The sequence below is a fragment of the Nannobrachium achirus genome (genome assembly GCF_963921795.1).
Source record: "Nannobrachium achirus genome assembly, chromosome: 11".
NCBI lineage: Eukaryota > Metazoa > Chordata > Actinopteri > Myctophiformes > Myctophidae > Nannobrachium > Nannobrachium achirus.
This window is the reverse complement of record NC_137820.1, coordinates 54,688,089-54,712,889: the sequence shown is the minus strand read 5'-3', so window position 1 is coordinate 54,712,889 and position 24,801 is coordinate 54,688,089. Positions and strand designations below refer to the sequence as shown.

General features: G+C 41.9%; 1 protein-coding gene across 2 annotated transcripts; it reads left to right on the top strand.

The window, feature by feature from the left end:
* The first annotated feature begins 507 nt into the window (after positions 1 to 507).
* On the top strand, positions 508 to 22,537 carry LOC308293787 (creatine kinase U-type, mitochondrial-like). Of its 2 annotated transcripts, none has more exons than XM_080736415.1 (10): positions 508 to 642; positions 3,568 to 3,772; positions 9,536 to 9,734; positions 10,520 to 10,615; positions 11,041 to 11,265; positions 12,105 to 12,190; positions 16,793 to 16,916; positions 18,100 to 18,234; positions 18,963 to 19,088; positions 21,002 to 22,537. In XM_080736415.1, exons 2-10 carry the CDS (start codon positions 3,624 to 3,626, stop codon positions 21,113 to 21,115), a joined length of 1,254 nt encoding a protein of 417 aa, XP_080592541.1. In that variant the 5' UTR covers positions 508 to 642; positions 3,568 to 3,623; the 3' UTR covers positions 21,116 to 22,537. The 2 variants fall into 2 exon arrangements, with proteins under 2 accessions (XP_080592541.1, XP_080592542.1); XM_080736416.1 differs by having other exon boundaries at positions 566 to 642; positions 3,517 to 3,772.
* The last annotated feature ends 2,264 nt before the right edge of the window (positions 22,538 to 24,801 follow it).

Sequence of the window (24,801 nt, the reverse complement as noted above, 5' to 3'; positions counted from 1 at the left end):
TATTTATTTATATATACGTTGTTTGAAACCAAAGTGTTGAATACACAAACTAACTAGTGTTCCCAAAAAGTCAAGTCCAAATAAAAATACTAGAAGGCAAAAATGTTCCTCAGGCAGTAAGATTTTTTTGTTGTATTTAAATACAGTAATGTAGCCTGCACAGTAGCTCTACTACAGTAGAGAAAACCACTCTGAAATAATCAGAGTCCTGTATGCTTTATCAGCTATCACCTGACAAAAGTAAACCTGAATCAACTAAAACTGTGGTGTTCAAAGGTCACAGAGCCCTTCATGTGCTCGCTCTCTCTACAGTTGTCAGTAATATACTACAGTAGATGGGACATCATGTTTAATGACATCTAATTACCTAATAGTAGTAGTGATCATCTTCAATTAGATGCCCAATCATTTTTATCCCCACTTGCCACCCCCCCCCCCCCCTTTTTTCTGGCAGAGTTGATAGTTTCCTTGGGTGTATTTTGTTTCTGTGTATCTTATTAGTCATGCAGTAGGTTGTGTCAGGCAGCCATTGTTGGTGTTGTATTGTTCACGTCAGGCACGCCTACACAGGACTGTTTGTTTGGGTGCAGTCAGTGTCTTTACAGAGGACGTGTTCTTTCCAGATACTGGGTCCTGCAACAGGTAAGACTAACTTGTCATCTCTGCACATTTTTATACACAAGATCAAATTGATCACATCTGCTCAGCAAAATCTGTGGTACGGTAACTTTAAATTTACACTACGTATTTTGCTGTTTAATATTTTCTTTTAATTTACAATTATTATAATTTAATTATTTATTGCTAATATGCTAAATCCCTTTTGTGTAATATTCTATACATTATTGACAGGGTTCTTCTGGCTACAGCAGATGGAAATTAAAACCCTGCTGTGGCTGTAGTCATTTGGATGAAAACCCAAATGTTATTTATTCCCCCCACACAAACGCACACACAGACACACACACACACACACACACACTACAGTAGGTAGGCCCTGTTGAGTGTATTGTATGCCCACGTTTTGGCAAATTCATGTGCAGAAGTTATCCCCCATAAGGAGCTCAGGGTACTTACTGAGAGCCAAGTGTTCCTGCTTCCAATATTTGTGAAAGAGTTTGTGTGTGTGTTGACTGTTGCAACCTGCCAGAAGCATTTGACTCATTCATAGGAATGAGGACATTGCTGCAACTCGGATAGTAGGGTTGGGTCATACAGTATAAAGACTTGAGACATTAATTACTAGTATTGCGAAACAAAACATTGAGTTCCTTGTCCTTAACCACGCTCCGTTAAGTTCCATTGTGACTTTGCCGTGGGCAAATAGGCCTATTAATATTTTTTTAATGCAATAATTGGCCAATATGTTTTGAAATAACATTTTTCACAATGTCTTAAAATTGACATTAGCAACTCAAAATGTAGGCCCACAATTTGTATTCAGTGTTGCCTTACCGTTATTGGCCTTTATTACCTTATTTGCCATGGGGTGATAAAAGGACCGAGAGAATGATTGCACTGATTGGTTAGCTTCCTTATCTGCCCTAGGGCCCAGCGTTATACGATTGCTGACCAATCAGTGTAAGCTAAAGCCATATTTCTTTCCAGAGGGGTTATGGAAGCTGTTCAGAACATATTTAGCACCATTGGCTGCACTGACACCAAGTTTTAAAGAAGATAACAAAACTCTGGGTGTTTTTTAATAATGTTCTAGCCCATGTAATACAGGCCTTTTATTGTTAAATCCACCTGAGTGCCTGGAACTGGATTTTTGTGCCTCTGTGGCACATTTTTTCCTCTTTTTGCTTAGCTACCACCATGGTTAGATTCATGGCTGAGGAGACACTTGCATGTATCCATGTGCAGGGAACCAAAACACAAAATATATTGATACATTTGGGGATATTTGCCAATCTGGAAACCCATTTTGTTAAAAAAAAAAAAGAAAAAAAGTCACGAATCACGATATATAGGCCTACATACTTTGGCGAATATTAACCTGTGAACTTGATCAAATAATATTTTGTCATTGTCTTTATGAATAATTAAGGATATGGGTTTGTCATTCAAGGCACTATCTGATATACCTGCCCTCAGTGCTATATTTTCTTCACAAAATAATTGCACATCAAGCTGGATGAAATTCAGGCACATAAGAAAGTGACATTTGCCTACTTCTCTGAAATGTATGTATAGATCCTGCACTATGCTCTTGCAGCAACAGGTTTCGCACAGTCACCCCATCAGAGCAGGGGTGTCACAAGGTGGGGGGGGGGGAGTGGGACTGACTAGGGCCCACAAGGTGTAGGGGCCTAAATTATTTTATGCTTTAGCTATTGAAAAATAGTAGATATACAAGCTCACAGCACGGCACCGAGTGCTGTGCTGCGCTGCGAGCTTGTAAATCCGCTATTTTAGAAAAGTCGTGAAAATATGTGCATGAATTTTTTAAGCAAACATTTGTAACTAAAATTTTGCTTCTGGGGGGTCCTTCACATGAAAAAGTTTGAGCACCACTGACATAGAAACATAAGTAAAAAAACGAAAAAAATAAAAAACGTAAAGGATTTTAAATATTGAAAGAAAAAGAGAGAGAGAAAGAGATTTTTCAAGATTTTTCAAAAATAGCAGATATAATAGCAGATCTACAAGCTCGCAGCGAGCTTGTATATCTGCTATTTTTCACAAAATAATTGTGCAGGGGCCCGCAGTGAATCCTTGTACCCAGGGCCCAGAATTTGGTGTGCGACACCCCTGCATCAGAATGTGTCAGTGTGAGTGTATTGAAACAGTTATCTTAAAAAGACAATAGCCTACTCCACTCCTGTGTGCACAGCAGGTGTAGGCTAATGATTCTAAAGTGGGAGTGGTAGCAGCTTGATCAAATAGGCTATAGTGTGGTTTGGTAACGTGACTGTTCAAGACAGTACACAGTTACAGAGAATTGTGAAGAGAGCTGCCAAAATCATTGGCACAGAATTACCACAGCTACACACAATCTATAACACACGCTGTAAGAAAAAGACAGAGAACATCTTAAAGGACAGCTGTCATCCCGCCCATTCCCTGTTCTATCTCCTCCCATCCAAAAAACGTTACCAGAGCATCAAATCTCACACCACCCGTTTCAGTAATAGTTTTTATGCTCAAGCAATCAGGATGCTTAACGAAGAGATGGAAGCGAGACGTAGGTAGTCATGTGCAATATACGCAGTTTTTAAACTGTACACTGTTACACTGTATGGTTGTTTTGTTGTTTTTGGGTTGTCCTGGGTGACCTGTTGTTGTCTTGTTTTTTTTTGTGTGTAATAAGGCTGAGAGTGCTCTTGGCACAAGCATTTCATTGTATGTCTATACCTGTATGGATATGCATTTGACTAATAAACCTGAACCTGAACCTGAATAATCGCTATATCATATTTACTCTCTCTCTCTCTCTCTCTCTCTCTCTCTCTCTCTCTCTCTCTCTCTTTCGCTCTCTCTCTCTCTCTCTCTCTCTCTTTCGCTCTCCCCTAGCCTCGCTTCGCTCATAACCATCCACTTCTCCATTCTGTCTCATTCCACCAGAGGCGTTGCATCATCATCACAGAGGAAAATAAAAGGCTGGGAAATCAAACGGGAAAATGGCCAGCAGCTTCACTAGGATCGTGTCCTCTAAACGGAATTTGGGCATCTTGTCATTAGTGGGAGCGGGCTCGTTAACAGCTGGGCTTCTGCTCCACCGGGAACATGTCAGCGCTGGAACCCCGGTACGGAGGCTGTACCCCGCCAGGTAGGTCTACAAGTTCAAACACCATGACCGCCCCATATAGGCGGCACTTTATTGAGTATTGACACACATGTAGCCTATTTTATTTATTTATTTCCCTTTTTTAACCTCTATTACGAGAAATATAGGTCTATTACGCACACGCACTGTCACCAGATCTAATATTCTTGATAATTATGTATGTTTCTATTTCATATTTCGTTTTAATTGATAGGCCTGGGGAAATCTCGCTTTTTCGAACGCACATCAGTTTAGTCAAATTCCTCCTGTAAGCCTCGCGTGATTCCTAAACCCACCAGGCTTGAGTTAAGACCCGCCTCCTCTCGATAATCTTAAGTATGAAAGTGCCCATGAACGTTAGTGCTGCTCGCTCAATTGCAAAGTACCTACTACCTACTGATCCATTACAATAATACATGCAGCATAATAGGCCCAAAGCCATATCCAAACCATAACAATTTAACTGATAATCAGTAAGAGTTTTTATTTTGAGCACAGTAGTGACAAATTAATAGCTTTCTCAGTAGGCTACGTTTTTCTCTTTAGCAAAGTTACAAAGTTTTCCCTTTATTAAGCACAGTACAGTTAAGTCAGTTTCAAGTTTTTTTTAGCACAGTTTATTTTGAGCACTGTAGTGAGATATTAATTTGTGTATTGTGCAAATGCAGGCTTTTCTCAAGTACAAGTCTTCATGCCTCTGACTTTATCCACCCTCCATGTGTCAGGCAGGGATTTCAGCCACTCCTGGAAGTCCTCGCGTTTCCGCGAGGCGGGCCTTAACTCAATCCTGGTGGGTTTAGGAATCACGCGTAAGGCTCTAGGTCTTATGTCAATAAAACGTTTGCGATTCTAATTTACACCAATTTACGCGCCGCCCCCTTTGGCGACTATCGCATCTTGGGACACCGTGATTAGCCTAATAGGCCTATAAAACCCCGCGGTGATGGTTTTAGAGGCGGATAATCTTATGATGACGATGATAGCCTAAATAAAACCCCTTCAGTGAATGGATGGAGATTTATAGACGTGCAATTTTGCCATGTTCCAAGCTGCCTGCAGGTGTATAGCGCCCAATAAGATAGAATGATCTGGAATGTCCTCGCTTGAACTCCAAGACAACCCAGCTGGTTCATAATTCATCGTCATATAGTGGCCTGGATGCAGGGCGCTGTAGCCTATAAAACGCTTTGTAATTGGTAGGAGGATCATAATATGCTACGCCTTGGCCTGAAGGGATGGGCGGTTTAATTGTCTGTTGGTTGTCACTCTGACAGAGACAATTGGACACACACACACACACACACACACACACACACACACACACACACACACACACACACACACACACACACACACACACACACACACACCTACCTACCTCCCTCTATATAGCCTACATTTAGCCTGCTACTAGTCTCTCCATTATTACCCTTTCATACTGCTGTAATGCAACAGTAGGCTTTATGTTTGCCTCCCTGTCTGCAGACGGATTCAGTTCGTGTGATGCATGCAGCCTCTGAAGAAGCTCCTCTGCCCTAATCGCCAGTTTACCTAGCCACAACAGATTTAACACCAACATTGATAGGCTATATACAATATGTATCCTATCAACTTCTGTCATGCCAGCCACTTTGCAAGAGACGTTAGAATAAATGGTGGGGGCAACTAAGAGGAAGAGGCATTTCAAGGGTTACTGGAGAGAGTTGTAAGAGACTGGATGGCCACTGGCCAGTGGAATTAATTTACCATGTCTTTATTTTACAGTTGATAATTACTTGTGCCCAGCAGAGCGTGCAAGTAGGGTGATGAGTGCTATCAGTATGCATGGGTGGGTGGGTATGTGACTGACAGTAACCTCGCCTACCAGTCTTTCTCGGGAGAAAGCCTGGTGTTCGTTCACAACAGACCGTTTGGTTTCGTTTGTTTCCCCGATCACTATTAAAATGCTCGAGAAGCCTAGTGTAGTCTTGCCAGTCGCTACGAGTTGGACTAAAAGATGCACATACCAAACACATTTTTCGAAAGCAAAACTACGCCGCATCAAGGTGTTTATTAGGTAGGCCCTAAAACTATGTCCTTGGGTGCAGGGGAATATTTTGGGTTAAAACTGAATCCGGTTGATAGTTCCGGCCAAAGTGTAGTCCGTCTAGGACTACAACATGACGTAAAGTGGTTTCCGCTCCCGACCGGATCAAACCTCGTAAAGTGAAGTGATCCCAGACTAGGCTGACAGTACAAAGGCAGGGCCTTTAGCCAATGAGGGAGCAGCGTTCTTGGTGATGTCACCACCAACAAGTGCAAACACCCACCCTCATCACCCTACTTGCGTGCTTTGCTGGTCGCACTTCTCGTTTGCTTCAGAAAGTTACTATGAGTGCACAAGGCGCAAGTTGGCACCTCAACAGAGTGCAGTCTAGTTTAGGCTACATGCATTTTCTGTACATGCTCACATTTGTCATATTTTCTATTTTTGTATGGTATTACGCAGTAATGACAATGTGAGCAATGTGAGCAATGTGACCATTCAGCATCCTCTAAAGAGGTGAAAGGTCTGGTGACTGACTGTCATTCAGTTGAATTACCAATCTGTAAGCAAGCACAAGCTTGGAGAACAGAAGTCACAGTTGTCACACCAGGCAGTGTCACATGGTAGTTCTAAAGTTATATAAAGCCTATTCTAAAGCCTATAAGTTATACATTTTCCTGATAAGAATGAAAACACATAACGTGCAAAGAAAACAGACACATTTAGCCTTGACAGTGACATCAGAGGGAACTGTTGTTACCAAACTATAAACTAGAATGATGCAATTGGAAATTGCAAGTGTGGTTGCCTTGAGGCGGGTCACACTTGCAAATATCTATCTGTCAGTCCTTGTCCATATTCGAGCCGTGCTAACCAATCCGTCCTTGTCCCTTTTATGACCATATATGGAGATCCATGATGTCATCAGTATTAAGCCCATATCTTGGAATGCCCATATGGACATACTGTGTCAGTCTCATGTCTATGATGTCAGTCATCTCCATATTTGGGAAAAGTTCAATTTTTAATTAAAGTTATGTGAGAAAATTAATTCACAAATATACATTTAATTAAACTATATATAACGTATCTCTTAGAAAAATGCAAGGAATCGATTCCTGATGAAGCTGGTCGATTTTACATATGGCCCAAGTGTGTGCCGCAAAAACTGTTGGAGGAGGGGCACCGTGAAAAAAGGTTTGTCTAAGAGGCCCTGATGGAATGAAGTCGGACAAGTACTATAGTCTGTTTGCCCTGCAGGGGCAACCAGACTAAACATAATATAGTACGCACTGAAAATACTATTTTTTATAACGGTCATCATCACATAGAAAAAACAATGACACATACTGATTAAACATGATAGGATGGTTAAGAAAATATAACATCCAATAACAAGAGCTTATCATGCCACAAATTCACAAATATTTTTTGTGAATGCAGTCCCTCCAGAGTAGAGAAGGAAGGAGAAGCCTGTGTCCCTGTTTATACAGAAGTCCCTCTATTGGCCTACAGTATGGTGACGTCATTGATTCTACCTACTGGAGTTACAAGCTCCATGCTTGGTTTTCGACAGCAGTTTTCCAATTCCTGAGACAGAAATAGACATACACAGCGACCAACAAAGCAGGCACCTGTGTACGTGCAGCCCCCCCACACACAGATACATTGCGACACACACCACTTGCGCGTGCACGCGGCCTGCAATATAAATAGAGAGAGATCAAAGAGACTGCAGCACCGCAAGGGAGATCTGTTCTCTATGGAGCGCATCTTTCCAGTTGGATTTGAGAGCCAAATTGAAGTGAGTCTTTGGATAAGCTCCAAACGTTGGCTCCAGTCTTCATGGCTAGACGTGGCTATTTGGAGAATGAATATACAAACGCTTGTTAGCCATCACATTTTGATGTTCTAAAGTCAGTAAGGCAATTGCACTAATCAGCACAATTCCAATTTTATATTGGATGTTTTGTGGCATCGCGACAGAGCTCTCTTTCAAGAAGGCGCAGACATATCCTGTTCTGTTAACAAGCCATGATCCATTTCAACTATATTCTGGGATTCAGGACAACATGGTTGGAGAGATCTGAAGAGGACCCTCAAAGCCCTATTGTGTATTACACAGCTACTACTGACAAACAAAATATGCTTTCATTTCACGCATGTCCAACAGACTGCGGCAGCCAAAATGAGACTGAACTAGAAGCAGTGCTCTTCCGAGCACAGGTCTCCACCAGGCCACACAAATTGCCCTGTTATAGCGCCACCATGAGGGCCATTTGAAAAATTTGGGGCAGAGGTTCTGAATTGGCATCCAGGGAGTGTGTGTGCTCATTTTGGGATCGACCGGGCCAACGGCGCCGGAGATTAGCTGTACACAAACTCGGAGGACGAATGGGCCTGTTATAGCGCCACCATGAGGGCCATTTGAGAAATTTGGGGCAGAGGTTCTAGATTGCCATCCAGGGAGTGTGTGTGCTCACTTTGGCAGCGTCCGGGCCAACGGCGACTGAGATTAGCTGCTCACAAACTGCGAGGACGCACGCACGGACGGACGCACGGACGGACGGACGGACGGACGGACACACGGACGGACGGAGGGGAAAACATACTCTTCCCCATGCCTTCGGCTGGTGGAGACAACAAACATACTGTAGCTTCTAGTAATTTTGCACTGGTCCACCATAGTGGGAAGCATGGGTATGGGTGGGAGGGAGTGAGCACCTAGTCACCCGGCTGCTTTTTATCCCCGTTCCTCCCCTTATTTAGTCGTAATTGAAATTGATTCCTCCCTACACACTTTTATTTCTGTGTTGTCACTGCTGTTGTATTGTACTGACTCACCTGCCAGTGAGGAGGCCCCAACGGGAGGACGTTGAGCTTTTGTCTTACTCCTCCCGCCCAACACTGCTTGCTGACGGGTGCCGCCCCAGTTAGTAGCCCCTCCCTACCCGACGTATCTCCACTGAACACGGGCCAATTTTGTTCATGTACTTTTCAGCCTTCCTAGAAATTTACTCGAGTAAGACAAATATTTGTCTTGGAAATATATTCGAGTAAGAGTAATAAGTATCAAAGAAATCTAATACTCAAGTAAAGTACAAATCCTGTCCACCACTGCTCAGAGCTATAGAGCGTTTGTTTAAGTAACAGGAGTCTCCTCGTCTCTCCAGCTCTTTGGTAAATAGAAAATAATTTGTCAGGTCGGGATACCAATTATTTTGTTTGTTTTTGGGCTTTTAAGGCTTTATTGATAGGACAGTTGTAGACTGACAGGAAATGGGGGGAGAGACAGGGAGTGACATGCGGCAAAGGTCTTCTGGATCGGGAATCGAACCGCCGCCAGGCATCCATGTGCCTATGTGGCATCGTCGTATGCGCCTGGACCAGTAGGCCAGTGGGCGCCCCGGGACTACCAATGTTATCCAATCAGCAGAGAGAACTCACATAGAATCTTTTGCCCACAGTACCTCACATACAGTTAAAACAAATGATGTCTAATCAGGCATACGACATAGTTGCAGATTTATGAATTAAGCCTGGACAATTGGAAAATAGAAGTATTTACATTGTTACTGTATAGGTTCAACGATGACTAAATCTGTTTAACCTGGAATTCTGTCATTCAATTCAGTTGAACTAATGTCTAATGTCTATTTTACCACTGTGTTCCCCCCCCTTTAGTCACTGTGATCCTAGGACTAATCAAAACACTAAAACAAACCTAATTCTTTGAACAGTGCTGAGTACCCAGACCTACGCAAGCACAACAACTGCATGGCCAGCCACCTCAGCCCAGCTATCTATGCCAAGCTGGTTGACAAGGCCACTCCCAACGGCTACACCCTGGATCAGGCCATCCAGACAGGTGTTGACAACCCTGGCCACCCCTTCATCAAGACCGTGGGCATGGTGGCTGGAGACGAGGAGTCATACGAGGTCAGACATATATAATAGAACAGAAAAAGGGTTTCCTTATCTAACGACAGTGTTTAATTGTTTTATTGACATGTTTCTATGGTTTCAATGAACACCTGTATACAAGGAGCCTGCCAACAGCTTTTGACTTTGTGAAGTCAGTCAAACACTTTGACCATTAACCTTATGCGGCTCATTCATAACACTGCATTTTACATTATTCCAAAGAAGAACTTTGGATTTGTAGCGACATTTGGTTTCAATGAACAATCAAAGAAGAAATGAAACGGCACATTGTTTTTAAACACAGGGTTGACGTTCAAACTCGTCAATATTTCTGCACACCTCTGACTGGACCGTTGATACACTGAACTCGGTATTTGGTTAAAAACTATCACGTGTTTGGCTGTGTTGCCTACTGTAGTAGCGGGAAAGCCTCTTTCTTTCTGACTCAGTTTCTTCCACTTGCTGTTTTACATTGTTTCTCTGTCAATTTGAAAATGAATCTATTCAAGACTAGACTTGCGGAAAGTGGGAGAGGATGGGTTCTTGTGTTGGTTGACAGTGATGTACTGTAGAAACCCTTGTAGCAAGTATGTAGCAACCCTTGCAGCAAGTATGCACATGTTTGTACAGTACTGTATGTGGCATTTTCTGGGGGGGCAACATTCCAGCTGTCATATACAGGTACCACAAAGAGAAAAGAGAAATCAGAGATGTACTGTATATGTAAAAACACTCATCAAACTGTAATCCACACACACGTTATTCAAATGAATTAATGATGATGTTTTGTTTACCTCTAGGTGTTTGGTGACCTGTTGAACCCGGTCATTAAAGAAAGGCATAATGGTTATGATCCTCTAACCATGAAACACCCCACTGACCTGGATAGTAGTAAGGTACTTTATATTCCAGCCAGGGCTTAAGCCTAATATATGCTTATTTATCAATCTTCAATCGGGGCAGGATGTGGGCGAATCATGGTGGATCCACATGAGAACCTCGTGGCTCCATTGTGGATCTCAGACTTCATTTGGTCACCAGCCTGTAATGTCAGTCATCTATGACGTCTATGATGTATTTATGACATAAGTATAACTCCAAATGTGTGCAAAGATTCAGCCCAGTCACAGTTTCCATTATGAAGTTAAAGTTAAATATTTAAACCTTGTGATTGCCAGACACTTATCTGCTTATCCCTATCCCCCCACCAATTACTTACGATCCTGTCTATAGCGAAGACATTATGTTAGACATGAGATGACAGATATAGATCCATATATCACAGACAGCACTGACATCCTAACCTGTCCGCCACCCTCAGATTCATTCGGGCCAGTTTGACGAGCGCTATGTGCTGTCGTCCAGGGTGAGAACAGGCCGTAGCATCCGCGGGCTGAGTCTGCCCCCCGCCTGCACCCGCGCCGAGCGCCGCGAGGTGGAGAGGGTGGTGGTGGACGCCCTGGCGGGACTGAAGGGAGAAGACCTGGCCGGGAAGTATTACAGCCTCACCTTGTTGACAGACCAGGAGCAGCAGCAGCTCATTGACGTGAGTCTGTTCAGGTGGCTGAAGCATCTTCTGTCCTCCTCTGCCTGAAAAACTGACGCAAAGTTCACAGTGAAATCCTGAGCGTTGCTATGATTTAACTCTGAACCACTAGTTTGCAATGTGGGGTCTAGGGACCCTCAGGGGACCTTGTGGGGGTTCCAGGGGGTCCCCCGCAAAATTATTGATTACGGGTCTGTAACTCCAATTGTAGCTTACAAATGGATAAATTAACACTGAGGATTTTACTGTGTTCTATTTTTTTTGGTAGAACATGTTAAAGGTAGGAGTAGAAAGATAAGTCACGACTTTCGATATTTACATCATATCTAGACAACAATAACAGTAGCTTATTTACAAAACTATATGCAAATGACTTAAAATGGGAATCATAATGTCTCGAGTGGAGGAAGTTGCTAGTTGTAGTGTATACTGTAATGTCATGTAATGTCTCTCATTCAAAACCAGCTATATTTGCAATGCTCTGGAAGCCTCTCTACGGTTAACTGTGAAATTAAATGTATGACATATTTTTTGTATATGAGAATGCCAAATTATAAAATTGGTGCTGTTTTTCCAAATTATTTGAATTTCCAGTGTTTCAAATGATCTGTTTCCCTCTCTTGTGTTTTATTAGTTACTCTGTGGACATGAAGGAGGGTGTAAAGAGAGGACATTACCTGTAATACAGGTCTTGGGTTGGATTCCCATACAGGGTGTAGTTGTTAGCACAGACGTAGACAGATTAAAAGATGCTGCTTGTTGAGCTGCCAAAAAGCAAAAAGCAAAAAACAAACAAAAAAACAACCATCAATGTCCAGAATGTCTTCTGTCTCTCACAGGATCACTTCCTGTTTGACAAGCCTGTGTCACCTCTCCTGACCTGTGCAGGCATGGCCCGTGATTGGCCCGACGCCCGTGGTATATGGTAAGCAAGGAATCCTATCCTAACAGATGATACTGAAACTCTGACATACTGTAATAGTCAGCCTCTGATCCAGCAAGCATCCTTTTTTTCTATAGCACTTTTACAAAATACTTTATATAACACTATACAAAATAGAAGTACATTTGCATTTTCCTTTCATTAAGATCAATAGAATAATTGTAATTATGATTTTAAAATGATTTTAAAGTAATTAATGATGTGGATCCATATTTGCCATTACACTATAGATCCACATTATGTTGTCAGTCTGTAGTTTAGGATCGCTGTAGGACCCAGGCCATAGCTGGCTTATGTTCAAATCCCAGAAGAGCCTTGCTCCTCTGTGTCTTCTGTTAACTAATTATATGTTTACATTCATATCTGAATTACATTAATATCAAATATTCATCTATCACGTCACTTTCTCAATGACTTCAATGGAGGACGGATTGTAAAATGAGTCCAATTGCTAACATAATGAAGTCACATAGCAGATAACACTGGTGCTTGCTGGAGCTAGTGCAGAGATATGCAGATAATCTGTTTATTGGCAGGCAAAGAAGTGGATGGCTCGTGTAAATAGCATATAAAAAAGACAATAATTGAGATTAGTATATTGTATACTTGTGAATTTAAATATAGTCACTATCTCACTTTCAGCCTCCCAAACCATCTGCCTAAATTAAGAAAAAAATAATAATACAAAGGTGTGTGGAATGGAACAAATACTGAGGGGGAAATGTAAAAATAATAGAAATACTAGTTTTTCTGCCATTTTGCAAAGATGGCTAGTTTTTACTCAGTTCAGTTTTATGAGATTGACTAGGGTCCTGAGACGTGGTGGATCATTTTAGCACTGTGGAGAGTTGGGTTACAGCACAGAAATAGATTAAACCTGTATCAATCACCTCATTCTCTCCTGTCTTATCTTTCTCCGTCTCGTCTCTTCTCTTATCTCTTCTCTCCCACCATACAGTATCTCTCTCGGTCTCTTCTCGCCACTCTTATCGCTTAAATGTTTCTTTATCCAGATGTCCTTCCTTCCTTCCTTCCTTCCTCCTTTTCACTCTTTCTTTGTCCACCCCTCTCTCTGTTGTGGTATCATCATCATCACCATCGTCATCATCATCATCATCATCCTCATCATCATCATAAACCTCTATTCCTCTCTGTCTCCCTTTCTGCTGGCCTCAGTCCTCAGAGATGGCACAATGCCAACACTTCGCCACTCTCACCCTCCTTATCTCTTCTTTCCATCTCTCTCTCCTCTTACATCCTCCCTTCACTTGCTGCACCCTCTCTCTTTGTCTCTACCATACCTCCAATCCTCCTCTCACACACTCTTAATATATTCCCTCTCTTCCATTTTGATCTTTCTCTGTCTCCTTCCTTGTTTTCCCTACTAGTTTCTTTTTTACTGGACTCAAAGTGTTTTTTTTAATCATTTACTGTCACTGTTTATCTGCTTCTCCCATCTCTCTATTCCTTCTCTCTCCATTTGTCCCTCCTCTGTTCTTGCTTGTCTCCCTTCTTTCCCCTGTTCCTTCCCACGAGTCATGCTTTCTCTGCCTTCACTCTTTTCTGTTACAGAAACTCTCTATCTCTCTCCTGGATCCATTACCTCATTAAACCTCTAGCAGTTCCTCGCAAGGTCAGCTTAGGTAACTGTGCTGCAGCAGAAGAAGGGAAAGAGGCGGTGATCTTTCTATCAGGCATCCGGAATGCTAATGTCTTGATACTGTAGCAACTGCATAATCACAACTCCCTGCTTCGATACCAGCTGGAGACCTGTGTTGCATGTCCCCCTCAGTCAGGGGTGTCGGGGTGTTGAAAAACTGTGAAAATGTGTGCAAGTAATATTTCAAATCCTTCTAAGGTTTTTTGAAAAAAACATGTTTCTGTCAGTGGTTCTCAAACCTTTTCATGTGAACATAATAATATGTATTTGGCCAGGGACGCGTAAAAAATACATATATTCAAAGATTTGCACACATTTTTACGACTTTTCAAAAATAGCAGATCTACAAGCTCGAAGCTGTGAGCTTGTAGATCTGCTATTTTTCAATAGCTAAAGTATAAAATAATTAAGGCCCCTCCACCTTGGGCCCAAGTAACTCAGTTCCACTTTTCCCCCCTTGTGACGCCCTGGTAGCAACTGCATAATCACAACTCCCTACTTTGATACCAGCTGGAGACCTGTAGTGTTGCATGTCCTTCACCTTCACTGCCCTCAGTTTCCTATCTGTGTGTTGGACAAATGTTGCTTCATTAAAGGTGATACACCATGAAATTTCACTTTTTCTATTTTAAAACCTTTTTTTGGGGTCCCACTAGCACCTTCTATCCTCACAAAGTCCCATTTCTGACCGTTGTGTCTTTCTCTGGTTTTGAGAAGGCAAAGGTTAAAAGTATCCCACAGGTTCTTAAAACAGGCTGTCCAGATTTGCTGCCGATTGTGACGTCATCATCGGCCTTTTTTTTTTCTTTTTTTTTTTTTCTAAAAAATTTTTTTTTTTCAAAAAGATTTTTTTTGGGGGGGGGGGGGTGGCGCAGTTCAGGTCAAAGCTGGTACTGCAGCTGAAATGCTCTGAGAGCCACTCAAAAATGAGAGAGGCTCTCTATTCAGGAGTGGTAATTTAGCCTCAAACCTTTTGAAAAACGTTTTTGGGACATAAACAATATGACATAAATACTTTTTAAATGCATGGTGTATCACCTTTAAATTCTTGCCTAATCAATTGTTTTGTAACTGATGCTATAAAGAAGGGGAAATTATTGAAGAATGTAGAAGGGACAGTCTCTCATCGAGGTTGTTATTACTAAAGAAGTTGCATGTCCCTCATAACCACTACCTGTGTGTGTGTGTGTGTGTGTGTGTGTGTGTGTGTGGGGGGGGGGGGGGTGTATGTGACTTTGTTGCTGTGCACTGGACATCCTACGTCGTAACATCATGTTTTACTGTAAATCAAATTTTAATAAAAGGCACCATGCAGACATATTGCTGAGGTGCTGCAAAAATAAGCATTCAGTGTGGACTTTGGACTTTGACTATGGACTACATAGTCAAATTCATATTCCCTGATACACATTTATCTTGCGAAGTCTGGCACATGACATGAATTTATGATGTGGTAACATGCTTTTGAATTTGAACTTAACCACAAGAACCCCTAGCATCCTTATTCTGGGTTGACTAATCAGTGAAAATCGGCGCAGGTTTTGGCAAAGAGATTTGGTGTAGAGCAGAAAAAGGAGGGCTTTCCCTAGTATAGACCCCTGGGGGACCCCAGTCAATAGACCGTTTGTCAGCCTTCTGATTGGTCCCTGAGACTCCCTGACTGGCCAACCAGAAAAAAACATTCACTTTTTGCTATCGGGGGTGGAGTTTGTGCAGTGGAGAATGTTGCTTCAGCCTTTCAAAAACTGTCCGCAGTGCGCGACAAGGAGATCGGCCGGTACGGTGATAGCGACGGCAAGCGTCAAGCGATCTCGCTCATCATAACGAATAAGCTTCAACAAACTAGTTCACATGTACCTTATCAATGGTCTAAGAGTCACGATTGGGTACATATAATTTAAATGGGCAGAATTACGAAAAGCCAGCCTATTATGTGAGGAGAAACATTCTCTCTGTCCTCTTCCTAGTACCCAAGATGCAATGCGCTTCTCTTTCTATCTCTGATCCAGAGGATTAAACTAATTAAAACATTTATTTTTCGGGGGAAAACTACTGTTTTGCTATGTAATTACTGTACCTTTTTCTTCCCTTTTTATTAATATCACGTAGATGTGTTTTTTGTGGTACTTTATATAGCTGTAATGAGGCTATGAAGGGAAAAAAAATCGCATCCACTACCACTATAAAAGAATCTGCAAAGAGGATTCTGTCCCACTGGGATTAAACAAATTAAAACATATATTTTCGGGTAAATCCCCTGTTTTGCAATGTAACTACTGTACCTTTGTCTTCCCTTTTTATTAATATCACCTAGGTGTTTTTCCTTTGGTACTTTATATAGCTGTAATGAGGCTATGAAGGGGAAAAAAATCCCATCCACTTCCACTATAAAAACAATCTGCCCAGGGTTAATGTCCCATCATAGTAACAGGGCAGAATGGGGCGGGATTTGCAAAAGGGTTTATTGAAGTATAGAGGGATAAGTAGACTTAGAAAGACAAAAAAAAAAAGGTAAATAGGAATGGTCCATATTGAAATAGGCTGATGGGCCATCTGTCTTGGCCATCAGTCTTGGGCTGGCCATATATGGATGGTTCTCCTAACAGGGCATGATCTGGGATACAATCCCTTTTATGCCTATATATGGATATCCCTAACAGAATCCCCTTTTTGCCCATATATGGAGATCCCCACACTGAGTATCTGACATCACTGTGATGTCACCTGTTTATGCCCATATACTGTATGGAGATCCCTGTTCTGAGTATCTTACTGACATCACTGTGATGTCACCTGTGATGTCACAGTGATGTCAGGGGAACCAAGTACCAGGCGTTACGGACAAGCTGTGACGGTTCTGATAGTAAACTGCACCCTGCGGTCGCAAACAATTGTTAATATTTGTCCCTCCCTGACCTCCGTAGGCACAACAACGAGAAGACGTTCCTGATTTGGATCAATGAGGAGGATCATACCAGGGTCATCTCCATGGAGAAGGGAGGAAACATGAAGAGAGTGTTTGACAGGTTCTGCAATGGTCTCAAACAGGTACTGTGTGTGTGTGTGTGTGTGTGTGTGTGTGTGTGTGTGTGTGTGTGTGTGTGTGTGTGTGTGTGTGTGTGTGTGTGTGTGTGTGTGTGTGTGTGTGTGTGTGTGTGTGTGTGTCAGTGCCTCATGCCAGTGTGCATATATAAACATGCAAGTAGTTTAAATGGTAAACACAAAGGCAGCAGGCTGAAACATGCACATGCACATGCACATTCACGCGCGCACACACATTTGAATTATTTTATTTGGATCTGCACAAAAAGCGCAATACAGATAGATCCAAATACTTTTTTTTTTTTACACTCAGGGATAAACAAAACATCGCCTTCTCCAGACAGACAGACTGCCCATTATAGCTGAGACAGACACACACACACACACACACACACACACACACACACACACACACACACACACACACACACACACACACACACACACACACACACACAATACACAATACACACAAGGCAACCCCAACATCAATTATTTATCCCTGAAAGCGATCCAAGTTTTCCATTAGAGAAAGTGTAGTCAACATGAAAGTGAGGTTGTTGTGCTATTGCAATGGCCAAACTGTGCTGTTAAGAAGCAAGAGCATGACATGACCGATGTATCGTTTTGGCCAATAGATATCAGCCAATATTTGACTTTTTTGACAACATTTGTACAATTATGCAGAAGTGTACAAGTGTATTTGTACAAGTATTCAGATTTTAACCTGGCATCCCCATTTATGTTGATTTGTGGTGAGCTAGTAGACCAACCAGGTCTGCATTTCTGGTCAAAGTTGATCCCATGCCAAAGCACCAGAACTCACCCAGCAGTCTGCCCGGCGGATGCGTGCACGTGCCCTTGTGCACACACCCATGTGCACACGCCCAAGTGCTTCTCGCCCTTTTTATTTTGTCACATGTGCAGACATTCACAGGGTCAACTTTTTACATCATGTTTCGTCATATTTCAGTCCATATCAATCCTCCTTGGTGTCATCCCTTAGTGCGTCTTACTAGTAAGTTAAATGTGACAGAAAGACGTGCTGCCATATGAGTCCTACCATCCGCTCCTTTACTTTCTGTTTATCTCCTCTCTGTCTCACTTTCCATCTCTCTCTCTCTCTCTCTCTCTCTCTCTCTCTCTCTCTCTCTCTCTCTCTTACTCTCTCTCTCTCCCTCCCTCCCAGGTGGAGCATCTCATCCAGGAAAAAGGTTGGGAGTTTATGTGGAACGAGAACCTGGGTTACATCCTCACCTGTCCCTCTAACCTGGGCACCGGGCTCCGTGCTGGTGTCCACGTCAAGCTGCCCCACCTCGCAAAGGTCAGCAATATACGCTGTCCGCAGGGGCGTCACAAGGGGGGGGGGGGGGGGGGGGGGGGGGAGTGGGACTGAGTTACTAGGGCCCAAGGTGGAGGGGCCTTAATCATTTTATACTTTAGCTATTGAAAAATAGCAGGTATACAAGCTCACAGCGCGGCACCGAGTGTCGCGCTGCGAGCTTGTAGATCTGCTATTTTTGAAAAGTAGTGAAAATGTGTGCAAATCTTTGATTATATGTATTTGTTAAGCGAACATTTGTTACTCAAATTCTACTTCTGGGGGGTCCCTGGAACTAAATATTTTGAGATGGGGGTCCGTGGCCAAATACATATCATTTTGGGGGTCCTTCACATGAAAAGGTTTGAGCACCACTGACATAGAAACATAGTTTTTTCAAAAAACCTTAGAATATTTGAAATATTCAAAGACAATTTTTCAAAAATAGCAGATGTACAAGCTCGCAGCGCGGCACTCGGTGCTGCACTGTGAGCTTGTATATCTGCTATTTTTCAATAGTTAAAGTACCCAGGTCCCAGAATTTGGCGCGACACCCCTGGCTGTCCTCAAAAATGTATCTGAAATTATTTTACATTTAGGCTACGAGCTCAGGATGAGTCAATAAACTACACATTGATTAATATTCACAAATGTATATTTGCTCCGTTATCTTTTTCTGTTCTACGCTGAATTGGAGTGCTTTAAAACTGTCTAGTATTGACTCTCCCCAGGACCCTAGATTCAGTAAGATCCTGGAGAACCTGCGTCTGCAGAAGAGAGGGACTGGAGGTGTGGACACTGCAGCTGTAGGGGGGACATTTGATATCTCCAACCTGGACCGCCTGGGACACTCCGAGGTAACACAACCATGGATTCAAGTTCTACTGGGGAGGGGAGGGGAGGAGAGGGGAGAGTCTGTATTGTGTCTCTCAACATGCTGTCATGCCTGAGTCACATAGATTACAGATTACACACACAATACAGGCATTCTCTAAGGCCTGATTTATAGTTAGTTCCATGCCGATACCGCGCATGGAACACAGGCACAGCTCAGAGCTTACAGTAGCTCACAGCTGGGCTGTGAGGGCCACAGCTTGTAGATCGGCTAGTTTCAGTGTGCGACACCGGCGTGCCTCCACATCTAAATCAGGGTTAGTTGTGCATGTTTGTGCATATGTGTCTGTGTGCGCGCGCGTACACACACACACACACACACACACACACACACACACACACACACACACACACACACACACACACACTCTTGTGGATGCATGTGTGTGCTTGTGCTGTTTCTGTGTAAAATCCATGATGTAATAATTACATGGACAGGGGTCTTTCAGTGTTGGGTTGCAGGCATGGAGAGTGTTGCTCATCAGTGCTCATCGTACTGTTGTGTTGTGCTCCATCCTACGGCAGCGCGTGGTTCAAATTGTTGTGACATTTTGTGGAAGAATAGAGTTGGTTCACTTGTCTGATGAGCCACTGGAGAGTAGGAGCATTGATCAATGTTCCCCACCGCCCTTCCTTGGTGTTATAACAGCCTACGTAATATGTACAGTATGTAGAGAAGACCTCATTTACATCAGGACCATTATTTGACACGATTTGTATCTCTGGGATCACAATGTGTTCTACTACACTGTAAAATCCTACTTTCAGCTTCAAGAGCCAGTGGTTATACAGACCTGGTTTGTTAAATTACTTTCAGCTGTCAAAGGTAAATATATAAACTCATCACTTTTACCTACCGTATAATAATTAATAGATTGGTTAATATTTGATTAATCTAAATTTGCAAAGTAACATGTAACTGGTGCAGTCAAATAATTGTCGTGGAGTAATAAGTACAATATTTGCCTCGTAGATGTAGTGGAGCAAAAGTATAACATCGGTAAATGAAAATAATCAAGTAAAGTACAGGAGTATTTCAGAATTGTACTGAAGTACAGCACTTGAGAAAATATACTTGGGTACTCTGTACTACTCTCGACCACTGGTTTCAATTCTGTGCTATTAAACATGCTAATTAAGAGTAAATTGCTACTTTCTTTCCTAAATGTCACAATCTCCATTTAGGTTCCTGTCTAAATGTGTTTTGTATGTGTTTCATTATTAGCCAGTCTGTTGGACAGTTCTCAAGGACAGGCTAAGGTCAACAGGCTCTAAAGAGGGCTGGAGTAGACAAAACACTGTTTTGCCTCAAGAAATGAGTGTTCTATAAAACCATCTGGGTTTAGGCACTATTTGAGGGACAGATTTAGGCATTTAGCAGACACTTTAATCCAGAGGGTGAGATTGGTGTAAGCAGCATGAACTCCAGTCCGCCAACAACAGGGTAATCAGTCAAGAAAATAGGCTAGTGCCAAGAAAACCTGTGTGTGTGTGTGTGTGTGTGTGTGTGTGTGTGTGTGTGTGTGTGTGTGTGTGTGTGTGTGTGTGTGTGTGTGTGTGTGTGTGTGTGTGTGTGTGTGTGTGTGTGTGTGTGCATGCCAACATAAAGTGTGTAAAGGTTGTTCATAGAAAATGCAGACACCTGCAAATAATTGGAGAAGAAGACACTCTGGCATTTAAGCCTCTTAACTCAGGTGACGTTTCGATGTAAACTACATCCTCTTCTTCATCTCTGCTGTTGTTTGGCTGAGGCACGGTGGTACTCCTTTTCTTCTCAACTACCTGCAAATCATAGTTTCATATTTAATTGACCCATCTGTGTGTGTGCGCGTGCATGTATGTGTGTGCTTGCGTGTGTGTGTGTGTGTGTCCTCAGGTCCAGCTGGTGCAGACAGTGGTTGATGGCGTCAACTACTTGATTGAGTGTGAGAAGAGGCTGGAGAGAGGCCAGGACATCAAGATCCCTGCAGCCTCCAAGCAGTTCAAGTAGACCTCTGACCCCACTGACACACTGTATGCACATACCCCACAGACATACATTAGTGTCCTTCACTAATATCTGTTATTTACCCCTTTACATTTTATTGTTACTTCCTAGCTACCCCACAGATACACACCTATATAGTATATACCCCTGTCATACATACTATTTCTGTTATATTCTATATATATTATATTAAATTATATTATATTAAATTATATGATGTGCAGCTAGCTATGCGTCCTAAACCCGTCTAGAGCCAGTGAATGCTGGAGTTGGCCAACGGGCATTTCAGATACACATACATTGTTTAACAAGAGTTCTGTGTTATAACACACCACAGAACAACTTATTTATGTGTAGCTGTGTGTTATTTTAACTCCTAGAGCGTACAAATGTTACATTTATGCACTCTGAGTTACAAATGGATTACTGGATTACATTACTGAGAATCGTACTATGTTTAGGCTACATCGGTATCAGTTTAATGTGTTTGTGAATTTCCCATGTGGATTTAAATGGTTTAGTTTAGTTGACCAAAAAAAGATTTGATACATTCCATTAAACCCAAGTCAAGACATTTCCATTGAGCACCTAAATAGCAGCCAGAATGCAAAAGAAACTGTTTTAACAGAGCAAACATGGCTGCCTGTTTACCAAGCCCTGCATCCGCGCACAATATGGCTCTGCAGCTAATGCACTTGTACAATGGCGCTCCTTAATATGTAAGCCTAAAGCACATTATACCAGGCTTGAATCTACTGTACTGTCCTACTGCATGTCATACACTAAATAAGTATGTCCCCTGTTTCTTGTCTAGGCCTATCCATTGGCCTTGACTATAGACCAAATCAGAATGTTTGTAAATATATACAGTAGGTAAAGTGGTATCTCAGAGTGGAATGTCTATGGATATCTATCAACACAATACAAGATAAATAATAAGTATCTAGTACATTAGCAACGTTTAGTTTGTCAACCTGTGGATATTTAAAACAAAATAATATGTTTCTAATAGTGACAATATCATAAGTGTACTGTTTTTCCAAGAATAAGGTGTACGATTAATACTGCCGGCCTTATCTACCCGGAAATATGTTTTTTGTTGTGGTGACATCATGATGATTTGGTCTATTATCTGATATGAAGGTGACTATTACCCGGTGCTTGTCAGGTGTATGCTCCATTGTGGATTGTGTGTACAGCATTTAGTTGTAGTTTGTTTCCATTGTGAATGGATCTGAATGTAGAATCTATGATTGAAAAGTCTCAGGTTCCCATAGAGAGGGATTTATAAGTATAACAACGTTGTGGCTAACAGAAGACGAGTGATTAACACACTCTCAGTACTGTAGGCTTTTGAAGCAATATCATTTCAACTCATATTGAATGTCCTGCTGTACGCTCTTAATATTAAAGAAGCCATGATGATCTGTTTAACAGTATACTCGCTCTTTGGTGTCTCTCTGTCATCTGTGTGGAATACACATTTCTTTCATTTTCCTAATCATGAGACTTTTATTTCTTCACTGTCTAGGCCAGGGGTTCACAAACCTTTTTGTCTCAGGGCACGCCATAAATATTTTTTTAATCCGAGGCACCCCTACATTATAATTTTCACTCCCAGCTCCTTATATTTATAGCATATCGTCGTTGACAGGTGGAAACCTTGTATGTCCAAAACCGTTTGTTTTGTATTTATCATCTAAAAAAATGTACTAAACTAGTGAAAACTGCAGATCTACAAGCACACAACGCCTCACATCGCGAGGCGTTGTGTGCTTGTAGATCGGCTGTTTTCACTAGTTTTGTGCGACGGTCTTGTATGATGAAGCATGGCTTCGCTTTACCAAAAGACGTACACATTTTAAACTTGGAAATACGAGATTTCTGCCCGACAGTGACGATATTTTAGTCATTATATTGAGGAAAACGTAGAGATAATAGCCATTTTGGTTAAAACTGACTGAAAATAACTTTGTACTTCAAGTTTAAAATTATACTAAATATTTCTTTTCAAGTAAATTCCAAATATTATCAAATTATCTCGCGGCACCCCTGGACTGCCGTCACGGCACCCCAGGGTGCCCTGTCACCCACTTTGAAAACCCCTGGTCTAGGCAGATTTTGGCCCTAGCATGTAAGCCAGGCTTGAGTGACTTATGGTAACCATGGTAGCTACTCGGGTAAATGTGATTACGATCAGCTTGGTGGTCAGCGAGGGTCATGTGACAATATGTAGTCCGAGCCATAACAATGCTATAGCCTATTAGCCTGGCTGCTGTAAGACTCTTTATAATGTAATACCCCTAATGATAGCCAGGGCAGGCAGTCCAGCTCTGTGTGAACATGTAGACAGTTTAACGGCCATGTGCTTGTGGCGGTAGTCAGGGGAATGGCAACAGAGGCTATGCTACTGTATGGAGCTTTCATTTTACAATAGCATTTTAGAAACCAAGAGTACAATCCAGTTCATAAAAATGATTTAAAAAAAAAAAAAGGAATGATGGATGCCACTGTGTTCCGGCCCTGCGGGGATGCTAAATTAAAGGGCCACTTCACCTCTGGGACAACCGATCTTATTTTATTTTTGGGACACGATCAACACAATCCTTTATTTAGTTATTATTTGTGTTCAATCTGTTTTTTTTTAGATATTTTAGTATTTCAGCATGTACTAGTGATGCGTTTGCAAAACGCATCACTGATGATGCAAAATGCATCACTAGTCATGCTGAAATACTAAAATATCTAAAAACACAGATTGAACACCAAAAATAACTCAGGATTGTGTTGATCGTGTCCCAAACAACAATAAAATAAGATAGGGTTGTCCCAGAGGTGATGTGGCCCTTTAACCATTTTCAACCTGGTGTCGCTATTTTGTAGATCAACTATTTTCGCTAGTATAAAATAGGGCTTAAATGGTTGATTGATTTTATTCTGTAAAAATGTGTTATAGTAAATACACAATATATGCTTTGTTGTAACATTAACCTGTTGAAACAAAAAATATTTTGTAATTACAAAGAGAAATGGTCAAACGACATATGGGCTAAGCCACAACTTCCAGATTAAGCATTGTTTTGGTACTGAGCCCATATGTAAAATCCCTTTTAACGAGAAACTAGCGGTCATTGTGTGCTCACTGCTCAGCTAAGATTTGCCTGGTATCCTACCTCTTGCTATTGAGGTGGGGCGGTTCTCAGCTGTGCCAGAAGAGAATAGGATATGCAATATATGTGACCTGAAAGATGTTGAAAAGTAATTACATTTTATTGTACTTAACTCTATAGAAAAATATAAGCCAGATCTGCCTCTGCGAGAATAGAAAATACTTCCTTAGTCCATGGCCCATTGGTGTGCCTTATCCCAGTTGAACACCTTTTCTACCCTCTGACTTATTAATGAGGCGGTTCCACAATCGAATCACTTCTCCCTTTTGCCTGATCTCCATCGATTCCCAACCCATATCTCCCTGGATCCCATAACATCTTCCCTCTGCGCTATACTTGAAATAGTGACAGACTCTCAGTGGAGGTTTAATAAACCAAAAATGTACTTGAGCAGTCATTAGCAAAGGCAACATGTAACATCTAGACTAGAGGATATCTATTCTACTTAATCTGTTCACACAAAACCACATTGACACATTCAGGGCTATGTTAAGAGGAATGTGTTGGATGATCACTATT

Excerpts from the sequence above, each read along its gene's own strand:
- LOC308293787 (XM_080736415.1), top strand. The coding sequence starts at position 3,624 with ATGGCCAGCAGCTTCACTAGGATCGTGTCCTCTAAACGGAATTTGGGC. Across the intron at positions 3,773-9,535 it reads CGGAGGCTGTACCCCGCCAG|TGCTGAGTACCCAGACCTAC; the intron begins GTAGGTCTACAA and ends TTCTTTGAACAG. Across the intron at positions 10,616-11,040 it reads CTGACCTGGATAGTAGTAAG|ATTCATTCGGGCCAGTTTGA; the intron begins GTACTTTATATT and ends CGCCACCCTCAG.